Source organism: Salmo salar, chromosome 07, assembly GCF_965601325.2.
Source record: "Salmo salar chromosome 07, fSalSal1, whole genome shotgun sequence".
In the NCBI taxonomy this organism is placed as follows: domain Eukaryota; kingdom Metazoa; phylum Chordata; class Actinopteri; order Salmoniformes; family Salmonidae; genus Salmo; species Salmo salar.
Window position 1 is genome coordinate 42,941,548 of NC_138297.1, and position 14,199 is coordinate 42,955,746.

The 14,199-nt window shown below is 42.5% G+C and overlaps 1 protein-coding gene across 6 annotated transcripts in view; it reads right to left on the minus strand.

Annotated features, from left to right (window-relative positions):
• Positions 1 to 979: 979 nt before the first annotated feature.
• LOC106609220 (dedicator of cytokinesis protein 4) overlaps positions 980 to 14,199 on the minus strand; it is a 141,859-nt gene continuing 128,639 nt past the window's right edge. For 5 of the 6 annotated variants that reach the window (XM_014207754.3, XM_014207751.3, XM_014207750.3 and 2 more), the window contains 3 exons: positions 12,909 to 13,028; positions 11,081 to 11,142; positions 980 to 3,479 (listed from right to left, as the gene is read on the minus strand). In XM_014207754.3, coding sequence (XP_014063229.1) covers positions 3,012 to 3,479; positions 11,081 to 11,142; positions 12,909 to 13,028 — 650 coding nt within the window. In that variant the 3' untranslated portion in view covers positions 980 to 3,011. The remainder of the gene's footprint in view (positions 3,480 to 11,080; positions 11,143 to 12,908; positions 13,029 to 14,199) is intronic. The other variant, XM_014207753.3, reaches the window with a different exon arrangement.

Here is a 14,199-nt window from a genome sequence, read left to right on the forward strand (position 1 = left end):
ATGGAACACTTTCCAATGTCGGATGTTTAGCATCCAAATAACGAGGCTAAACTGTTCTTCTGAGTTTGACTACAGTTTGAACGACGTATTGTTACAATGTATGGTGTTATGTTAGTGATTGTTGGAAACCACACTAGTTGCCAACATTTATATATCATTTGTAGTCGTGCCTTCAAGCTATTAGCTCTGTTACAATTAAGCTACTTTCACTTAAACACAGGATGTCTAGTTTTTGCATCCGCAAAAAGTTGTGTTGTACATAATGAATAAACCCTTCCCCGAACCTGCTGAGACCGTCTTTCAGTCCATGAACGAAACGCAGCTTCCTTCCTGCTAGTGAAAGCTGAATGTAAGGATGATTGACAAGCCCATTGAGGGTAGGACTGACAAGCCATTCTCCTGGGTTCCAGAATGGAGGCACGTTAATCGCTCCTCCGGTACCCCGATACGTGTTCTCTCTTCCGAGAAGTCTTCAGGATTAGAGGAAATTCATTTCTGACACGATTAACACTGTCAAATTACCAGCCTCAGACACAATTACTGTATTACTGCGTCTATCTGATCCGGTGAAGGGTACTCCCTCTTGGCGGTGATGTGATGTTATGAAGAGTACCATCATCCAGGCTCACCCACTCACCCAGCAGACTAAAAAAGGAGACGTTCATTAGATGTGTTCGGTTTAAAGGAATATTTCCCCCGTGTGTGCACATTGTCTTATCGGATCACGCACCAGTTCCTCATAAACTATTACCACACCTTGAGCGCCCACAGCACGTGATTATCGTTGCACTGTGTGGGAATGACTTTGATGACACGAAGCTGATTCTGAATCATGTAACGTTAGAGTACACATAAGATCACTATAAACACTGCTGCGATTGCTCAACCTGTACACATACATTGTACAATGCAACTATTATCGAAGTAATTATCACTGAATTGTTTCTAACAGGTTAGAGCTGGGAATGATTCAAAGGTGTGCTTGAGCAAAATGTTTTTATTACATAGGGCAGTTTATTGAGCATGTAAATGTGTTACTGTAGGTGTAGATATGCATTACTATAGACTTCTACACTCACTAAAAACAGCATTTTTTGACATTTATAACAATAATTTGCTGTTCCAACATTCAAAGCTGTAAATGTGTATTAGCTACACTTTGTTAAAAACACAATATTTACAATAATAGTAATACACAAAGGTACTATATTTGGCATACTTACAACAATCTCATTATATAATTTACAATTTCTCAAGTACTGATTAATGTGAATATTTGATCCAAAAAAATTCACAACAAATTAAAAAGGAAATTAAACATACAAAAGTGAAACATACAAACCATACCCAAGTTAATTCTGAAAACCGTCGTACTGAATTAAGTGATCAATATTTACGCAAATGTTCTACACTTTGTATTACAAAAACGGTGTCGTCTTCTCTTCATAAAACACTTGACAGGAAACCGCCTGACGTGACGACTGCCTAGATACCGTAGAACAGGAGAAGAGGACTCGATACCAGTACATACTGTCCACCGCGTACGTCGGAGACAACACCTCTCGCTCACTCGGCTGTACTGTACAAGCGTGACCGTAACAACGATGAGTTGAAAAATGGTTTTCTAAAAAGATTCTCAAATAGAAGAGCAGCCCCCCGTGTGTGTACGAGTTGCCGGCAGTTACTGGGTGGCAGATGGCAGGCATCTTTTCTACCATACATACTGCACTTCAAATGCCCGTTGTGGTCGCCAGGGTAACAACTCAAGAGATAGAGTGAGTCCTTGGTAAATGTGACCACTGTTAACGCAGATTCAATCTCATTTGTGCTAATATCATATCCCTATTCCTTACTTGTAACAGTTGTCATTCTTATACCCCCCCCCCCACAATGACTTTTCATCTAAATAACTGGATTTGTCTCAAAGTCTGTTGTTTTCATTGTGGGCTAGTACAAACTCAGCTTGTCTAGTCAATGGAGTGTTTCCAGGTTCAGGATTCTAGTTTTTCATTACAGCATACATACAGTACATCTTCCTTTGGCACAATACTTGGTAAACCCCAAAAGATCCACCACCACGTACATACTACACTCCATGCAGGAGGGTTAGGGTGTGTCCACATCTCTGGCCCCTCTGACAGCAATGGCCTCCAATGAATTAGAACTACACACAATTTACTGGAGATGCAGCCTTCAATTTAGTGGCACATGTCAGATACAAGAACAAAGGATTTTTGGAAACATGTGCATTGGTCTAAGAAAGGGGATTTCAAAGATGGAAGGAGCTCTTTATGGCTTAGAGTAGAGCTTGAAGAAAGGTCAAGAGATTTGAGTGATTCAATATCACGAAAGGGGTGGATTTCTGAGTATCTTGTTACGACTACAATTCTCCATTCCTATGGGAAAGAAAGGTATGTTCCATTACTGACCAAGAATAAAAAACGAGGCATCGATTTTAGCTATACAGCACTTTTCAAATGGTCATTGCTTCCTGTTCCGGTACCATTTTGGATGTATGTGAACACACCCTCAGCTACTACCATAAACTGAAATGCATATGCATGAGACCTCTAGCACCTTTTAGCTATATAGAAAAGTACAGTGTACTTCAAAAACGTGCAAGACTCATGGATAAAAGACTCTGTTTCCAATACTTAAGGCAAAACACTTCTTATATATAACCAATATACACATATATTGGGACTATTACATCTATCAAAAAAATCGAAAAATCGACGCCTAAGCTCGTTGTCTTCAATTTTCTTCTGATAAACGCAGCAATTTACCGTGTGGAACCTACTGTACTGGAGCTAAAAGTGCAGAATGACAAAGTCAGTCAACGCAAAGCCCTTTCGAAAAAAGATCTTCACAATGAGACAGACTCATGAGTCTTGAGTCTGTCTTGGGCAGAGCCTGGGATTACCAAACTGAAGAGAAGACAGTGTAAAAAGTGCAAAACGCGCCAGTGGTGTCACCCATCAACCCACTAGGGTTGTAGGTCCTCACCCAGCCTATAGCTGGGAGACCTTCCTGGGGAGAGGTCTGGGTCTGGGGACATGGGGCACCCCGTCGGCCCTGCGAGGGTCCGATGCTGGGACCAGCTTCATGCTGCTAGTGCGTAGCTGGTGGGGCTTGGGGGGCAGGGCCGGGGGGTCCAGACTGGGAGGGATGGAGAGACTGTGGGGCAGGGGAACCGGCCTACGAGGGTTGGAGCGCTCGTACACGCTGTAGGGCGGCGGCGTCTTGTTCTCGCGGCGGATGAGCTCGTCCGAGCCCGAGGAGACCGAGTTGGGCATGGTGGGCCCCTGGTGGGCGGGGTGGTCTCCAGTGGTTGCCTCGGTGCCCGACGCCTCGGACACACTGCAGCGACTCATGGAGGAGATGCCACTGCTGTAGCTACCGGAGAGGACGGGCGAGTTGGACACCAGTCCAGCCGACTGGCACTCAGTGGGTGAGGGCGTGAAGGGCGGCAATGAACTCTACGGAGAGACAGAAACAGAGAGACAATCAGAAACACAACAGAAAAAGAGAACCAATCAGAGGACCAAACAGAAATGGAGAACTTATCAGAGCACCAATCAGAAAACGGAGAACCAACCACAACCAATAGCTCAAACAAAGAAAGTACCAATCTCCTTAAGACTGCACGTGCGCTTCACAGTCTAATGAGGCATAGCATAAAGGAACAATAAAGCCTATGAAGCATAAGAATAAAGACACCAGACAGATTGATAGTGCCACAGTTCCTTTTCCACCTCATCATACGTCAGTGTGCATTGGGACGGAGAAATACAATATCCGGCAGTTTCAGCGTGAGGAATCCAATACTTTGTCCAAATGTTTTCTGAGAAATTACACGGAAATACTGTTATATCTTGTTAATCTTACTTGGATTTAGTGGAGTGGACAATCGATCTGTTATTTTTTTGCTACAGTTTGTCATGCTGAGACGCAGCAAATTCATGTTTCTGTCTGACAATTCGAAATATTCATGTAACTTCTCTCAACAAGACTGAAGCTAAATGCTCGTTGATATGTTAATATTCCACACATATCTCAAAGGCCTAGAGCGCTGAGCTGCCCCTCACAGCACAATCAAAGAAGAGCCCTCAGCAGACCTCCAACAAGCCCTGTTAACACACACACACACACACACAAACACACAAACACACACACGGCGTTGTATTTGTGTTGGTGTTTGTGCCTCACTTATAAAAAACTGCCAGTGCAAAGAATAACTGTATTTTATTTTCTAACAAAAAAAGAAGACTTTCTCAATGCAGGTTTGTAAAAGCTTGTTAAAAAGTCACTCCTAAACTGCCTTGCCACATGCAGGCTGGTGCTAGATAATAAATTGCTCATTAGCAGAGTTATCTGACAGGCGAAAGCCAATGTGGATGAGAACATGCGACGACATAGAGGGGGAAGATAATTCAATGGTGGTTCAATACTGCCTGACAACCAACAGAGAAACCATATAGCACACGGACATTCAAAGCACTGTCAGAACACTCAACAGCATTAGTAGTAGGAGAACAGAAAGAGATGCACATGCGCGCCCCCCCCCCCCCCCCACACACACACACACACACACACACACACACACTCACACACACACACACACACACTCACACACACGCATGTTTGATTTGCGCCTGTCTCAGTGGACTAATCCATTGAGGCCACGAGAATGTCAGTCCATCATCAAGACATGATACTGAAATTGTATATGGTTATAGTATGTAAACAATAATGGTGCAACACTAATGTACACTACCGTTCAAAAGTTGGGGTCACTTAGAAATGTCCTTGTTTTTGAAAGAAAAGCAAATTTTTTGTCCATTAAAATAACATCAAATTGATCAGAAATACAGTGTAGACATTGTTAATGTTGATAATGATTATTGTAGGAATTTCTACATAGACGTACAGAGGCCCATTATCAGCAACTATCACTCCTGTGTTCCAATGGCACGTTGTGTTAGCTAATACAGGTTTATCATTTTAAAAGGCTAATTGAGCATTAGAAAACCCTTTTGAAATTATGTTAGCACAGCTGAAAACTGTTGTTCTGAATCAAGAAGCAATACAACTTGAGTATCTGGAGCATCAGCATTTGTGGGTTCAATTACAGGCTCAAAATGGCCAGAAACAAAGACTTACTTCTGAAACTCGTCAGTCTATTCTTGTTCTGATAAATGAAGGTATTTTCTATGCAAGAAATTGCCAAGAAACTGAAGATCTCGTACAACGCTGTGTACTACTCCCTTCACAGAACAGCGTAAACAGGCTCTAACCAGAATGGAAAGAGGACTGGGAGGCCCCGGTGCACAACTGAGCAAGAGGACAAGTACATTAGAGTGTCTAGTTTGCAGACCCAACAAGTTCTCAACTGGCATCTTCATTAAACATCAACAGTGAAGAGGCGACTCCGAGATGCTGGCCTTCTAGGCAGCATGTCAAACTTGGATTAGCTAACACAACGTGCCATTGGAACACAGGAGTGATAGTTGCTGCTAATGGGCCTCTGTACGCCTGTGTAGATATTCCATAAAAAATCATCCATTTCCAACTCTATTTCAATTTGATGTTATTATAATGGACAAAAAATGTGCTTTTCTTTCAAAAACAAGGTCATTTCTAAACGACCCCAAACTTTTGAACGGTAGTGTATATAATAATATTGTGCTTTCTCCCGCATTGGATACGGTTGCTGTCCGCGGTTCTGAAACATAATCCAGTGAACCGTAGAATTGGCGCCTTTCCCTATGTTGCTATGTGCATAATAGAAAATTAACCAGCATATTGGGATTGAGAACAATGCGGCGGAGGCAGCAGCAGCAGAGACGAGGGAACAGCCCTTGCCTTAGCCTAACTGTCTAAGACGTGAGGAGAGAGGAAATCCCAACTTAATTAAATCTATAATCAACAGCCTAACTGTTAAATGTGCCTGGCTTTATAAATTATCCATATATATCTACAGAAATAAGACAGATATTGCTTCTCTTGCCTGTTTGAGTGTTTGTTTAATAGCCTGCTGATTCCGTGAGCACCAAGCCTCATTCAACGGCAAAATGTTGGAGAAAGCAATTTCATAGATTCGCTATTCTTTGCTATGCTGTAATAAAGGCTTTACATTAGTTTTTTTTTATTAGAACAGACTAGTATTACTTATAAAATATTTAATGTTGTTTACACTGTTCCAAACAGGCAGAACATTTATATTGTAATCTAACAGCACCGGTTTGTCACAGGTAATATGCACGCAGCTCTCGTTCCTATATCCTCCTTTTTCTTGATCTCCTTCTTATTGTTATTATTACAATTATCATTATGATCATCATTATAATAATAAGTCATGTCATTATCATTAGCAGGCTTGGTGTAGCAGCCTTGTATAACCACCATCGAGCTGTAGGCCTAAGAGCGCGTCCTGTTCAGTCTTAATACCGTAACTTACTTTGGCCTACATTTCAATATCTATGCTACTGTGTCTATCAATCAATCCTTCATTCGTTCATGCCGTCACACAGCAGACGAGACACTCATGCTTTGAAAAGCAATCAAGCATTTTAGTTTTAAAATGAAGCAAAAAAACGAATGGAGCTGTGAGTAATCAGCCAAAACAAAAAATAAAAATAATATATATATATATATATATATATATATATATATATATATATATATATATATATATATATATATATATATATATATATATATTATTTTTATTTTTTTCATTAGAACATACTCTCTGGTGTTGTTTACACTGTTCCAAATTGTCCGAAAAAATAACATTGTAATCTAACAGCAACTGTTTGGCACACATACTCACGCAACGCTTGCTCCATTTTCCTTGAGCTCCAGTAGCTTCCACAACTAAGTCAAATGTCTTCCACAGATCTGACTTCCCCTTTCCCTCCTGAGCAACCAGTAAACATTTGCCCAATTCGAGTTTCTTTTTCACGTCTTCGGTATCCATTTTGCTGTCACGTACTGTGTTCGGAGTTTGTTATAAACAATTTATTGATGTGATTATGATAGGCTATAAGTCAGGCCCTATTGGTCACATGCATGTGATGCTTACATGCTTCACTAAAGAGAGAAAGGGTTGAGAGAATAGGGAATGTTCTTCCTAAACAAATTAGTGATAACAGAACTTTTCAGTCAGAAACTAGTGAGAAACTAAATGGCTGACATGATGTTGCAGCTTCAGGACGGACAGCTCAATAAACACTTGCTGTGGTGCATTTTCACTGCAGTAGGGAGGAGAGCGAGACAATGTGCGCCAGTCACACAGGCACTCACATTTTGTTTTTTAACACAGTATGACCATCGGGCTCTTTAAGTAATTTGTGTGTCTTAATTATTTAATCAAACAGTGTGCTTGAAGCATCAGACAAGCTCAGTGCATATGTAGTTAATTTTATTCAAACATATATATGTATGTCTATATATGTAAAAATAAGTTTAAACATTTCGACCAATCGATTGGTGGAAAGAAGACGACTCTCGGTCGACCAAGATGTTTTTTAGTCCGGGACAGCCCTAACATACACTATATATACATAAGCATGTGGACACCCTTTCAAATGAGTGTATTCAGCTATTTCAGCCACACCTGTTGCTGACAGGTGTATAACATTTAGCAGACAGCCATGCAAACTCCATAGACAATCGTTGGCAAATGAATGGCTGTCACAGTATCTAACGAAGGTGGCGCCCCTCCTCGGTCGGGCGGCGCTCGGCGGTCATCGTCACCGGCCTAGTAGCTGCCACCGATCGTTGTTTCTGTGTCTTTTGGTTTTGTCTGTCTATCCTGCACCTGTTTTGTGTCTGTCATTAGTGGGGGGTTATTTAGTGTGTATTTTCAGTTGGGGTTCTCGTGCGGGACTGTTTATTGTCCACTCAGGACAGTTGCGAGTGTAAGCTGTTTTTTTCGCTGTTATTGTGTATTGTATTGCCGGGCTGCGCCCCGTGCGCTTTTTTCCAGTGCGTTTATTTTTCCCCTGGCGGACTTCGCCACGCGCCCTGTGCCCTACGGCTATTGCGTTTGCAATTATTATTAAAACACTGTTGCTCCGGCCCTCTGTCTCCTGCTCCTGATTCCACATCTCCACTGGTCCTAGACAGCCGTGACAATGGCCTTAGTGAAGAGCTCAGTGACTTTCAACGTAGCACCGTCATAGGATGCCACCTTTCCAACAAGTCAGTTTGTAAAATGTCTGCCCTGCCAGAGTTGGCCCGGTCAACTGTAAATGCTGTTATTGTGAAGTGGAAACATCTAGGACCAACAAGGGATCAGCTGTGAAGTGGTAGGCCACACAAGCTTACAGAACGGGATCGCCGAGTGCTGAAGCGCGTAGCACATACAAATCGTCTGTCCTCGGTTGCAACCCTCACCACCAAGTTCCAAACTGCCTCTGTAAGAAACGTCAGCAAAATAACTTTCCGTCGGGAGCTTCAAATAATGGGTTTCCATGGCTGAGCAGCACTTACAAGCCGAAGATCACCATGCACAATGCCAAGCGTCGGTTGGAGTGGTGTAAAGCTCGCCGCTAGTGGACTGGAGTGATGAATCACGCTTCACCATCTGTCAGTCCAACGAATCTGGGTTTGGCAGATGCCAGGAGAAAGCTGATCACGTAGTGTACATACATACAGTTGAGAGCCAAGACCTCATAAAAAAATTGTAGACCTCCACAAGTCTGGTTCATCCTTGGGAGCAATTTCGAAACGCCTGAAGGTACCACGTTCATCTGTACAAACAATAGTACGGAAGTATAAACACCACGGGACCACGCAGCCGTCATACCGTTCAGGAAGGAGACGCGTTCTGTCTCCTAGAGATTAACGTACTTTGGTGCGAAAAGTGCAAATCAATCCCAGAACAACAGCAAAGGACCTTGTGAAGATGCTGGAGGAAACAGGTACGAAAGTATCTATATCCCCAGTAAAACTAGTCCTATATTGACATAACCTGAAAGGCCGCTCAGTAAGGAAGAAGCCACTGCTCCAAAACCGCCATAAAAAAAGCCAGACAACGGTTTGCAACTGCACATGGGGACAAAGATCGTACTTTTTGGAGAAATGTCCTCTGGTCTGATGAACCAAAAATAGAACTGTTTGGCCATAATGACCATCGTTATGTTTGGAGGAGAAAGGGGGAGGCTTGCAAGCAGAAGAACACCATCCCAACTGTGAAGCACGGGGGTGGCAGCATCATGTTGTGGGGGTGCTTTGCTGCAGGACGGACTGGTGCATTTCACAAAATAGATGGCATCATGAGGTAGGGAAATTATGTGGATATATTGAAGCAACATCTCAAGACATCAGTCAGGAAGTTAAAGCTTGGTTGCAAATGGGTCTTCCAAATGGACAATGACCGCAAGCATACTTCTAAAGTTGTGGCAAAATGGCTTAAGGACAACAAAGTCAAGGTATTGGAGTGGCCATCACAAAGCCCTGATCTCAATCCTATAGAAAATTAGTGGGCAGAACTGAAAAACGTGTGTGAGCAAGGAGGCCTACAAACCTGACTCAGTTACACCAGCTCTGGCAGGAGGAATGGGCCAAAATTCACCCAACTTATTGTGGGAAGCTTGTGGAAGGCTAATTGAAAACGTTTGACCCAAGTTAAAGAATTTAAAGGCAATGCTACCAAATACTAATTGAGTGTATGTAAACTTCTGACCCACTGAGAATGTGATGAAAGAAATAAAAGCTGAAATGAATAATTCTCTCTACTATTATTCTGACATTTCACATTCTTAAAATAAAGTTGTGATCCTAACTGACCTAAGACAGGGAATTGTTACTAGGATTAAATGTCAGGAATTGTGAAAAACTGAGTTTAAATGTATTTGGCTAAGGTGTATGTAAACTTCCAACTTCCAACTGTCCACCACTCACCACAGCTCCCTTGGCCTCAACCCTCAACAGGATATATTCACCAGCAGCCAGCCAACAACCCATAAAAGATTATAGGAAAGGTACAGGTCAGTTGTTTTATAAAATATGGAAAATATGTACCAGGTTCAGGGATATATAATGAAGAGGCTCTTCCTCTTGGTACATGAGAGGGGGAGCCATAGGGTTGTTATGGTGTTAAGAATGAATACAAATTCAGGAGAGGACCAGACTTGAATGCAACACTTTAAACTGTTGCCTTGAACGAAGCTCCCTAGCAACTCAACAAGCATCAGCTGCTGCTACTCATTGCTAATCAGACTCCTCTCTGTTCCGCAGTGCATGTCGTGTGGTGTTACTAGCCTTTCGAAGTCTTGCATTGCTCCTTCTCTACCTTCTATCTAGTATCTTTTAGGTTCTTCCAAGGATCTCATAGGAGTGATTGCCATCACCACAGCAGCCTAACTATCAAGAACTGGCGATGATGTTTTGAGACTCAAAGCCAAACCCTACAGGGTCCACTCCCTGGATCCTTCATCTGCAGCCATTGCCTTCATCCGGTACGTTCTCATTCACCTCCTGAATCCTCATTCTAACATCCGTTCCACTTCCTCAATAAATATTTTTAACCCATTTTAATGCCTGGTACTTAAACTTGTGAAAGTGTGTGTGTGTGTGTGTGTGTGTGTGTGTGTGTGTGTGTGTGTGTGTGTGTGTGTGTGTGTGTGTGTGTGTGTGTGTGTGTGTGTGTGTGTGTGTGGTTTAAGTGGTGAGCAGGATGCTATACTGAGAGAACTCCTTCAGGGCCCTGGACTGAGCTCAGTTCTGTTTAGCTGGGCTGGCCATTGTTCTGCCAACCCGAATCAGTGTCATCTGTCACAGCCCAGTAACCACAGACTCACAGATGGACACATGCATGCACAAATACATACACCACGTACCACAAGCAAGCATGCATGTATGTAGGCAAACCCGCACACATTCAGACAAGCATGCAGGCAAACAGGATCAAATGAGTCATCTACTGCTGGAATGAAGGACTCAGGGTTCTGATCCCATGCTGTCCTCCTGACCCTATTTTGTAGTGCACAGTACACTCAGATCAGCAGCATCAAAAAAACACTAGAGGACACAAATGCAATCACACACACACACACACAACAACACCAACCTTTTGTGGAGATCTGGACGTTGGGAGAGGGGAGTGCGACCTCAAAGTCTTGGCTGAAGAGCCTGTTGACAGTCAACCAGAGAGAAACAGAGAAAGAAAGAAAAGAGGGCACGTTTAACTTCTGCCACCATTTTGTACCAGTCGACTTGATGACACTGGAGTGAGTCCTCCACAGCTGAGGACTTCAGTAGGTTTGAGCATCTATGAATCAAATAATCGCACAGCCGTGGGTCCTTAGCCAGCACTAAGCTGTTTATACATCCGACAGCTGCTCTTTGGAGGGCAAAACACTCAATTCAACGCTACAACAGTGGGGAAAAGTCAGCTCTAGTGAATCACAAAATAAATATATAACAAAAAATATATAACATAAGTCTAAGTTTACTAGAAGTGTCAGGCTCAGTGCTTGAAAAGTGGGAGTTTGGGAGTTATGTGCACTGCATGTGTGTATGTTTGTGTGTGTATGTGTGCACTCTGTGTGTGTGTGTGTGTGCACTCGTGTGTGTGTGTGTGTGTGTGTGTGTGTGTGTGTGTGTGTGTGTGTGTGTGTGTGTGTGTGTGCATGTGTGCGCTGTGTGTGTGTGTGCTGTGTGCGCTGTGTGTGTGTGCGCGTGTGTGTGTGTGTGTGTGTGTGTGTGTGTGTGTGTGTGTGTGTGTGTGTGTGTGTGTGTGTGCGCACTGCATGTGTGTGTAGGCTTGCTGTTTGGGGATTTAATGAACCCCTGAAGCACCATAGAGATTAAAGTAGATGGAGATGGTATGAGAAGGCTCATCTATACAATCTTATAGTATAGTTGAGTCTAACTGGTTATAGTTATTATATCCAGTTTGGATTATAGAGTAGCAGGCGGTATAGCAGAGGAAAAATATGCCCTCTACACTCATAAGGTATTCATGGCTTTATGACGTGAGCTTGACCAATTTATTTGTCTATAGGAACTCTTTTGCAATCATCATCAAAGTCAATCATATAGATTGTTTTATGATTTTCCTCCTGTACCAAAGCGCGTCAGATAGTTCATTATTGTTCATCATTTTTTTTTATTTAACCTTTATTTAAATAGGCAAGTCGGTTAAGAAAAAAAAACTATTATTTACAATAAGTAGAAGGAATAAATAGCTTTGGTACTGGACTATTTGTGTACTCAACAGTGCTAGATGGTTGCCTTTGGCAGGATAATAACAAGTTGGCTAGAGCAGAAACAGACAGGCACCCAGGCTAGAATACAGACCATTATTATACAGTATGTATACATCATGTGAAGGAGAAGATATTTATAGAAGCAAACCAGGAGGAATAGAAGAGAGCAGCTGAGTTTATAGCAGAGAGTTGACAGCGTAACAACGAGCCCTGTAAGAGAGCAGCTGAGTTTATAGCAGAGAGTTGACAGCGTGAACAACGAGCCCTGTAAGAGAGCAGCTGAGTTTATAGCAGAGAGTTGACAGCGTGAACAACGAGCCCTGTAAGAGAGCAGCTGAGTTTATAGCAGAGAGTTGACAGCGTGAACAACGAGCCCTGTAAGAGAGCAGCTGAGTTTATAGCAGAGAGTTGACAGCGTGAACAACGAGCCCTGTAAGAGAGCAGCTGAGTTTATAGCAGAGAGTTGACAGAGTAAACAACGAGCCCTGTAAGAGAGCAGCTGAGTTTATAGCAGAGAGTTGACAGAGTAAACAACGAGCCCTGTAAGAGAGCAGCTGGGTTTATAGCAGAGAGTTGATAGCGTAAACAACGAGCCCTGTAAGAGAGCAGGTGGAAGCACCAGGTGTCAAAATATGGGGGAAAAGATTAGTGCCATTCGTCATTGGTCGAGTGTTCTGATTGGTTTACCTGAGTATGGTGGCCTAGGAGGAACAGGGGGACAGAGCAACTTTCCCACAGTGTCAGAGAACTGTGTGTTGTTGACCTCTTTTACACTGTCTAGACTCCGGCTACTGAAGGTGTCTCTCACTATGTTGGTGTACAAACATATAGACAGACATGCATCAATCACTGCTCATTGGGTTACAACACAACACAACATATCACAACACATCAGACGATGTAAACTAGAATCTAGATCTGTATTAGATTGTTATCATAGTGAATAACTGGACATTTGATAACAGAGGTAGAGATTCGTGTCTGTTGCTGTAGCTGATGATTTATGACAGAGTTACTACATTTCAAGATTTTCTTAGCCTAAATATAAAGCATGGTCAGGTGGAGATTTGACAGACTGCACCTTTAAATTTGTGGGGGTGGCAGATAGCCTAGCAGTTAAGAGCGTTGGGCCAGTGACCGAAAGGTCGCTAGTTTGAATTCCCGAGCCGACAAGGTGAAAAATCTATGAATGTGCCCTTGAGCAAGGCACTTCATCCTAATTGCTCCACGATCGCCGTTGAATGGCGGACCTTGGGTGTGACCCCGCTCTCCCAGGGTGTCTCAGAGAGAGGGTGATATGCAAAAAAACACCTTTCCAATTAATACACACTTATATATGTGTGAAATAGGACAAATACAAATTCTGAATTGTTATTATTAACAATCACCCACACCTCAATCGTCTTATGTACGGAATATCATGCAGCTGACAGGTTTTAGTTTATCTTAAACCCTCGCTGTGCTGTTTAGAATGCAGTGAGAGAAATCACACTGTAAATAACACTTCCCTGTTCTCTCCTGTTAATACGAAGATGCTCTTCCTGTGTTAAGTTCATTCTTCCACAAACTGGTGTAAAAGAGCAGGTTTGCCTGGTTTGCACATTTCCACTTGAGCCGAGTGAACACACCTTAAAGTGGCACACCACTGTGCTTGTGGATCGACGTGATTGGTTTCACAGGAATATTCATTTTTTCCGCATATTTTTTATATTTTCTATAAAATACTAATTTCACGAGTTAATTGTCCCTGAACCTCTAACCTTCAGTGAAGTTCACAGAAAGCAATCAAACAGCTGAGCTTTTTTTAATTACACAAGGGCCCTTCCAAACTAGAATTGAAATGCCGCCCCACTGGAATATGTAAAAATATAAAGCGCTTATATAACATACAGAATATACAAAACAGGCATCTGTGGATAAAAAACTGACACACATATGCATTTATACATATGGATAACCTTCCGAAAAGGCGTATCCC